Source organism: Tauraco erythrolophus, chromosome 9 (genome assembly GCF_009769465.1).
Source record: "Tauraco erythrolophus isolate bTauEry1 chromosome 9, bTauEry1.pri, whole genome shotgun sequence".
Taxonomy (NCBI): Eukaryota; Metazoa; Chordata; class Aves; order Musophagiformes; family Musophagidae; genus Tauraco; species Tauraco erythrolophus.
In genome coordinates, this window is record NC_141473.1 from 22,732,647 (window position 1) to 22,741,297 (window position 8,651).

At 62.8% G+C, this 8,651-nt stretch overlaps 1 protein-coding gene across 1 annotated transcript; it reads right to left on the minus strand.

Annotated features, from left to right (window-relative positions):
• Window positions 1-211: 211 nt before the first annotated feature.
• Window positions 212-8,424, minus strand: TMEM150A (transmembrane protein 150A). Its single transcript, XM_086616688.1, has 7 exons — window positions 8,345-8,424; window positions 6,114-6,161; window positions 3,826-3,897; window positions 3,618-3,685; window positions 3,372-3,499; window positions 2,236-2,413; window positions 212-456 (listed from the first exon to the last, which is right to left on the minus strand). The coding sequence occupies exons 1-7, from the start codon at window positions 8,422-8,424 to the stop codon at window positions 212-214; spliced, it is 819 nt and encodes a 272-aa protein (XP_086472814.1).
• Window positions 8,425-8,651: the final 227 nt, after the last annotated feature.

Sequence of the window (8,651 nt, forward strand, 5' to 3'; positions counted from 1 at the left end):
GCAGCTGCTGCAGGGGGCACTGGCTGCCAGAGGAGCCCCGGCCGCAGCTCCCACCAGGAGGGGAGGGCACCGCGCGACCACGCGTGCATACGCGCGCACACATGCACCCAGAGGCAGCCGGGATCTCGGAGACGTTCAGGACGGGGGAGTCGCCAACAGAGCTCGATTCGGGGGTCCCTGCTGTGAGCCTTGAGGCTGCCTCCCGTGGACGTCAGGCCATGGCCAGGCCCTCCGCATGGCTGTGGATGTGGGCCGTGCTGGACATGCCACTCTCGCCTTTGTAACTTTTGGGGGCCCGGCTGGCTTTCAGCAGGACCAGGAAGGTGTCTGTGGAGATGGCCCCAAACTCAAAGGTGAAGGTGCCATAGAAAACCAGGACATCGATGATGAACATCCACTCGCACAGGGCAGCCACATGCTGTAGCACAAAGCTTTCTTGGATGAAGAACACACCACCTGAGGGCACTCTCATCAAGGAAAGCACAGCTGGACCCCAACCATCCCACGGAGAACCACGTCCCACTGCCACTGCACGCTGGAGTGGCCGTGAGCAGCCTCATTCTGCAGGAAACACACCACCACCCCTAAAACCAAGAAACCTCACATGCTTCCTCCAGCACCGGGAGGGCCCCAGCACAGCTGAAGCAGTGGCACACGTGCCCAAACCAGCCTCAGTAAATCACAGGACCGATGCCAGGCGGGGATTTTCTGAAGATGCTGGGGCAGGGGTAACTGAGGCTGCAGCCCTCAGGGCAAGCCGAGTGCCCAGCTGCCTCACCCTCCCCACACCCCTTGCCTCTTCCTCAAACCAAGCTGATGCTCCCCATCCTCCCGTGGGATGCAGTCAATGTTGATAAAACTCATCTGCCCTCCATCCCCTTGGTAAGGGAGTTTGGGCTGCTGTGTCCCAGCCCCGCAGCACCCTTTGTCCCTCTGCTGCCGGCTGGCTCACCCCAGAGAAGGTTCCTGCTCCCTCTCCTCCAGGTCCTACCACTGCCAAAGCTTCTTTCTGCTTCTCTCGTCCCCACTGGAGATCACAAGGGAAACCTACTGCCAGAGCCACCATGGGTGAGAGGAGAAGGCAGGTACATCCCCCAGCCCTCCACGTGAAGCCTCTGGCCGTACCCTGCCTTCTGCTAGTGAGACCCAAATGTGGGAGAGCCAGAGAGGCAGGGACCTGACCTGCACAAGTCAGAGCCCTCTGCTCACTCCCCCCATCCCACCAGGAGACGTCCCAGCCCTTTCCCCACACCATCCCCATTACCACTCGCTGCTTTCCCACTTCCAGTCCTCAGTGCTTACAGAGCATGGCCACGGCAGATGGGCACCAGCCCTGTCTCCCTTGTCCTTACATGCCCTGTCTGTCCCTCCCAGCTGGCATGGCCCCACAGCACTCCTGCTCTTCCTAGCTACCTGCCTGCTTCCCAGCCCGCCTGCCTGCTGTGGTGACAGAGTGGGACCCTTTGGCATGTCCCAGGCCTGCCAGCACCCCTGGGCTCCTCCTGTACTGCTCACCCCGGCCAGACCCAGCCAGTCTCTTTGGGAGCCGTGCACACCGCATCCTTTCTGCCCAATAACCACCACCTTGTTTCCCAGTTTATCCCTAACCTCAGCCCCAAACAAGCCCCTGGCTCTCTGGCCACACACTCAGGACCATTCTTACAGCTCTGATGCGCCTGCTGCCGTGCCCTCCCTTCCGGGTGTGGTGTTTGCAGACCTGGGCTGGCAGAGGTGCTGCTGCGCATCTGCCTGGCACCCACACAGACAGCTTTTGTACTCAGCTTTGGCCATATAGATAACTCAGATGGACTTTGCATTGCCAAGGGCTCAACAAACCTTCGTCTCACTAAAAAAACAAACAATTAACTCACTCTTCCACTCTGCAAGGTGTGGGGCTGAAGCCTGTGGCAGCGGCTCAGCTGGGCTGCAGCAGTCAGGGCAGGGTTGGTCTGGGGCACCCCAGAACCCCGAGAGATGCCCACGAGCATCCCTGTCCCCAGCCCAGCCCCCACACCAGCCCAGCCCCCACACTAGCCTAGCACAGCCTGACACTGCTGCTCCCCCAGCCCACTCGTGCAGCAAGCTGCCCGGCCTGAGTCCTCTGCCAGCCCATCTCCTGGCACCATGCCACACTGCCAGACCAAAGGATGGAGGACATGGGACACGTACCCCCTGGGAGGACCATCTTTTGCCAGCCTGTCCTGGCTCTTCTCCCCGCGCCCTGCAGAAGGATACTGAAGATGAGGGTGATGAAAGCCACAGCAGTGAGGATGCTACGTAAGTGGCCGGTCCAGTACTGTCCATGGGTTTTGGCCATGCGGTAGGTGAGGATGGACTGCAGGAGCAGGAACAGCATGCTGGTAGGAAAGGCCACCCCTGCCCCGATGTAGTGCAGCACCTTGGCGTGATCCACCTACAGAGGAGAGACAGTCAGCACCCTGGGACGCTTCCTCAGCACAGCTCTGCTCCAGTGGGGTGGGCTTGTGCCCAGGCAGGGGGATAGGCAGTGCCAGGAGCGGGTCCAGGCAGCTCACCCCATGCCCAACTCCTGGCTGAAGAGCAGATCTGGACCCACTGGCTGCTGCTGAGATCTCCAAGTGCTTCTGTTTCCTTCACCCATGGGGTGGTAACTCCTGAGGCCCTTGGGCCAACAGCCCTGCTGTGCCTGAGGGCATGGGGCAGGGGCTGCCCTCTGTCCCTAAGCATCACTGGGGCTACCCACACCCCCTCCTGGGGGGTCACAGCTCTGCCTTCAGCCCAGCTGCTGAACCATGGCTAGGGCACAAGCAGGATCAGTGCCAGCAAAGCTTATCTGGGGGGGAAACACTGGCAGCAGCCTCCTGCCAGGGAGAAGGGACCAGATGCCACAGGCAGAGGGCAGGCAGCTGCCGGGAGCCCGGTGCCTCGCAGCTCAGACGTGGGGTGAGTGCTGCCAGCTGCCGCCAAGGCCTGGACCGCTCTGGACCCTGCGAGCACAGGCTCTGCCCAGACACGTTTCCTGGCATCACCCCTGAGCAGCAAACATCCACGGTGGGACGGCTGGGCAGCGGGAGCAACGGTAACTTGGCCGGGTCTCCTCTGCCCAGCTGGCATGTCCCTGCCCGTGTAGGGGACAGACATGCAGAGGGTCTCAGATGAGGGTTAAACCAAACCTGGCAGCTTAATCTGGACCCAAAACTGTGAGTGCACAAGCAAACAGTCCCAGCACTTGGGGAACCGTAGGGCAGAGGTGAAGGAATGCACAGAGATGGGGGTGCTGAAACAAAACCACCACCCCAAAACCTACGCTGCCGAGCACTGCCACCACCCGGCTCCAGCCGAGTCCCCCTCCAGCCCCCCTGCCCCAGGGACCCCCTGAGGAGGTACCTTACCTGAAAATTGCCGACCATGGTGAGGCCCGCAGCGCAGACCCAGCCGGCAGCCAGCCCCAGGGTGTTGAGGAGGGACGGCCCGAGGTGCTCCAGGAGGTGGGCGTAGCGCAGCAGCCCCACCAGGATGACTGCGGGAGGGAGACACAGCCCCATCACATGCCACCACCTGCGGGCCCCCCCCACCCGCCCTGCACCCCCAGCCAGGGGTGAGCTCCACAGGGTACCCGCTCCCACGGCAACACTCACCCATGAAGGAGCCCAGGCTGCAGATGAGGCTGAAGAAGCAGCTCTCGGGAGGCAGGGTGCCACACTTGCTGCAGGGACAAGGCAAGGCCCGGGGAGCCCTCAGCCGGGGGGCACTGGGATGCGACGCTTGTCCCCCTCCCCAGGACATGCTCCTGGGAGGCTCTTGGAGCAGCTCTGACTCCTGTGCTCCCACCCCACGGCTGCTCACCTGACGAGGGGGATGTGGTCCAGCGTGCAGCAGGAGCCAGGGCCATCCACACCACACGACTGGTTGTAATTCCTGTGGGGAGCAAAGGGACAGGCTTGGACAGCTGCCCGGGACCCTCCTGCCCCTGCCCACAGCCCCTGCAAGGGAGGCAGAGTTGCTCCCCAGTGAACGCAGTCTGGCCCTGGGGATGTGCCCGTGCTCTGCAGCCAAGCTCATCCAGGGATCGACCCACTGCCCGACAGGATCCCCTGGGAGAATCCTGCCCAGGGTTTCCACAGCCTGTCCCCTGCCCGCTGGCTCTGCTGCCCACCCTGAGGCCCTGCCTATGACAGAGAGGCCACAGCAGGGCAGGGCGCTGCATGCACCCGGTGGGTACCTGGGCTGGGGTGCCGGGATCAGGGGGTTCCCGCAGCCCTGCGCCCCAAGCAGGAGCGGGAGCACCCACGTGCCAGGCCTGGTGCACAGAGCTCCAGGGTGGAAACACAGGTGGAGCCGGGCACGCAGCCACCAACAGCTCTGGGCTTGCATGGGACAGGCAAGAACGCCGAGCTGAGCGGGAAACGGCCCCCACGGCTGCGAGGAGCGGGAAACAGACTCCAGGGCAGTGCCACCCGCCTGGGAGGGCAGGGTGGGCACGGCCCGTCGTGGGGCCATCAACAGCCCCTGCGCTGCTGGGCTGGGCAGGGTCCTGCTGCCCGCAGCCACTGCAGAGCCCTGGAAGTGCCTCCTGTGGCCACGGACCCCCCAGCCCGGGGATCCAGAGCTCTTATCAGCCCAAGACACTTTCCTGTACCACAGCTGCAGTCTGCAACCATAACCGAATTCCCTGCTGCGGGGGTACGTTATCCCCTCGCCCTCCCTGCTCTCCCAGGAGCTGGCACACACTCGCAGTGGGTTTTTGGGCACTCCTTTGCTGAAGCATCACCCAGGCACCCAGCGCCTCTGCCTGGCACGGCTGAGCAGGGCCCGTTCTTCATCTAGGGAGCCCAAAGCGCTGTGCCCCAAAGGGCCCCCTCAGAGATCTCCAGCCCCACGGCAGGGACGGGAGCCACGGGGTGAAAAGCGCCACCCTGCCCCTGGCCAAGGCTGACCATCGGCTGCCTCCAGCTGCTCAGCGAGTGCACGGTTAAAAAGGCCTTTTTGGAAAGGGCTGGGCTGGTGTTTTTTCAGTCTCCTCGTTTACTGGTGGCTTTGTTTTCCAACAGTGAAACCCCAGCGAGGCATGGAGCCCCACAGCCTCCTCAAGGGCTGATCGTGGGGCCATGTTTGGTTTGGGAGGGTTTTTTCTGTTATTATTTTGTTTAAAGAGAGCAGCCCGAGGCCAGGAAGCATTATTCATCATTAAGGGCTGGCTGTGTGGCAGAGACAACCCGACACACACATTCTTCCCAGGACAGAATCAGCCATCAGGCAGGAAATAGCAGCGTTTTTTTTTTTTTTATCCCTTCTCCTTCAAACACTCCAGCAAGTATTAAACTAACATGGATTTTTCTGGGCAGATTTTTAAGGAGACGCGACAAGCCAAAAACCCTGCAGAAGTTGCCAAAAGAGCAAACATTTATTTTTCCCCCAGCTCTCACTTCTCCCGTGCCTTGTCCCCCATCCTGGGGTGCTGCAGGCAGCTCTGCCCATGGAGTGGCCAGGTGCCACTGGGCTGTCCCATCCCCCTGGCACTGCCAGATTTAGCCTCAAGCAAGCAAGCTTCAACCTCTTGCATGGAGACACACGGCCCTCTGTAATTCCCTGACCACTTATTTTCATACTTTCTCCATGCTGTGTTTTTTCAACGGCCTCCTTCTCCCCGCCTGGTTTGCGGCAGGGCTGGACCGTTCACCCAAGCAGCAGTAACCGCAGGAGAGCCTGGGCGGGGGAGGGAGGGCGGCTTTCAATAGCCCTGCTCGGCCCTGGCATCCTCACCGCTTTGCGAACGCGGGGCCCAACCCTGCCAGCAGCTAATCCCAAGTGGCTCGGCTCCCAAAAGCCACTCGCAGGGCTGGACAGGAGACGTGCCCTGGGGTGACGGCGCCCCATCACTGTCACCACTGTATCTCCTGGGGGAGAAGGTGGCTCTGTGTCCCGCTCGATGCTCCCACCTCTCCCGCCATCTCAGCCCCCTCCCTGGGCCAGCCTGGCCCCTGAGCCCCCTTAGCACGGTGACCTCGGCTTCCCAGTGGTCCAGCATAGTATGGCAGAGTTCAAGCGAGATAGGTCTGGAGGAGGACCTATCTTTAGGTCTTTAACCGAGGTGGTCCCTGGCGAAGGACCCCTGTCACCCCCTCAGGCCTTACCAGTTATGGACAGGGCAGATGTGGTTGTTGGAGAGCGCCATGGCATACCTGAGGGAGAGAAAACAACGGGGATTACCGCAGCCACATTCCTGCATCCCTGCTCCCAGCAGGCACCAGGGACCAGCCCCAGCGAGACCAGCAGTAGGGGCAGGAGTACGAGCTCTCGCTACCTGCCAAGGGCCAGCACTCACCTTGGGGCACCTCTCAGCTTTAAAAAGCAGGAAAAAGAAAAGAAAGTCCATGAGCCCAGCCCACGCTCCAGGGAGCTCCTGCTGCCAGAACCAGGTCCCCTGCCTGGTACCCCCATCCCTGCTGAGAGCCACCCCCTGCTCCAGCTCAGCGCAGCTGCGGCTGCTCCTGCGGGGCTGCTTCCCCATCATGCTCCCATGCTCCCTGGGCTCTGGAGCGCTGCTCTCCTGTATCAGGGCTCTCCACCAGCCCACAGCCATGCCGGATTTCACTGTGCTCTGCCGTGCTTCCCCCAGCCCCTGGCTGTCCGGTCCCTGGAGCTAAAAGAAGTCTGGAAAAGTAGCTGGTGCGACAGCAGGGCTTTTTGGGCAGATCAGCTCCGTTGAGTGTCTCACTCTAGAGTCACTCTTGCACCTCAGTCAGTGTAACAAGGGGTTCATGACATACATCCCCGCTCAGCTCCAGGGGGGGTCTCAGCACTGTGGCATCCCCGAGCCAGTGAGGAGCACTCCTGTCCAGCAGCCACAGCAGTGGGCAGCCCCGCACTGTTCAAATTGCTGCTGCCAGCGGCCATAAACAACTCAGGTTAAAAATAGGCCCCAACACCGGTAAGAAAACACCTCTCCTGCCTGAGCTGGCCACGTAACAGCCGGCTGCGAGAAGGATGATCCCAGCAGAGAGGCGCCAGGGCAAAGAGCGGGACGGCTAGGGGGAACCAAGGGGCAGCGCTGCCCACCCCAAGGGCCACCCACCAAGAGCATCACCACCCTGTAAACGCCTCACCCAGCCACTTCCCATCACAGGTCTACCCCAAGCACCCAGTCCCCATCCCAGCCCTCCATGCCATGCTGGGAGGCGGGAATAAGCCAAGAGAGGCACAAACAGCACTGCCCTCTCACAGCAGGATGTGCCTCCACCTGCCTGGTCCTCCCTCATGGCTCTGCATCCCAGGCACGGCCATGGTACCCCACATGGGCCATGCACTCCCACATTCAACCACCTGGCCTCACCCTGCCACTGTGTTGACAAGGGACACAGTTTAGACGTGTTTGGAGCCAGAAAAAGGGCTCGAGACTCCCTCTCCCAGGGCAGCTCTGGCTGTGAGGACCATGAGCAGCACCTCTCACTTGTGCTTCTGCGAGTTGGAGGGGCATCTGCCCCCCAGGGTCACCCATGGAAGGTGGCCAGGGCTTTGTGAGGTGTCCAGGGGAAAAATTTGGAGCTTGAGTTCCCCACACCAAGGTCAGCATTTGGCTTTGTCGTGAAGAAAGAGGAGAGAATACTCAGGGGGGAAGCTCTCAGACGGACCTGCATGGTACGGGATGTGTTTACTTCATCTCACACCCAGAAAGTCCCAGCACCTATGCTGAAGCTCACTGTGGTTTTGGGAAAAGTCCCTCATCCAGTGCCCGCCATCTTTGCGGTAGTGGCACAGAGGGGCTGATGCACTAGAGCAGGACAGTCCTGTGTGACCAACTAAGATCTCAGAGCGAATGCCTGGGGAAGGGACCGGCAGGGTGGGCTGGTGCTGCTAACCCAGGTGACACAGCCTCTGCCCCAGCACAAGGGACAAACATCCCCTGGCCCTCCTATCCATCCCATCTGGGGCCAGGATGGATGCCCAGGTGCTGGTTAGAGCCCTGGCACTGCAGGACCTGGGCTGGTGGCATCGCTCCTGAGGCCATTCCCGCACCACCTAAGCATCGGCCGCCCTCGCGCCTGGCCAGAGGCACGCTGTCCCACTGGGCATCAGGGGCACGAGGCCAGGGAGGCACATGCCAGCGCCGCTGCGGGGGACGCAGTGACCACGCAGGGCGGCTGTGGGGGGACAGGGAACTGTGGGAGCGACAGAGCGCCCAGAAGTACTCCAGCCCGGCGGTGCCCCGCAACCCCCCACCCCGCAGCATCCCACAGCGTTCTCCAGCCCCCTGCCCCCAGCATCCCACCCCGCAACATCCCGCCCCGCAGCCCGGGCGGCCCCGGAGCCGCCGCCGGGGGGATGGGGGGCTGGCGGCGGCTCCGGGCCGTCCCGCGGCACTCACACGATCCACATGCCGGTGATGGTGAAGGCAGGCAGCGTGATGGGCAGGATCCCCCAGGCCGGCATCCTGGGGCCGGGCATGCCGCGCCGGGCTACGGGCGAGCGGGGCTGCCGGGGGAGCCTCCCCGCTGCCTCCTGCTACCGGGCCGCCGCCGAGCCGCGCTCCCCATGGGCGGCCGGGCCGGGGCCGGGCGGGCGGAGCGAGGTCCGGCCGCGCGGAGCCGAGCCGAGCCGAGCCGAGCCGGGACAGCCCCGCCCGGCCCGGCCCCGCCCCGCGGCCAGCGCGGGTCCCGCTCGGCGGGCAGGGC

Bases quoted from the DNA above. Each gene is read 5' to 3' on its own strand.
- TMEM150A (XM_086616688.1), bottom strand. From the start codon at position 8,424: ATGCCCGGCCCCAGGATGCCGGCCTGGGGGATCCTGCCCATCACGCTG. The intron at 6,162-8,344 runs GTGAGTGCCGCG...TCTCTCCCTCAG, and splicing joins ATCACCGGCATGTGGATCGT to GTATGCCATGGCGCTCTCCA. The intron at 2,414-3,371 runs GTAAGGTACCTC...TCTCCTCTGTAG, and splicing joins CCATGGTCGGCAATTTTCAG to GTGGATCACGCCAAGGTGCT.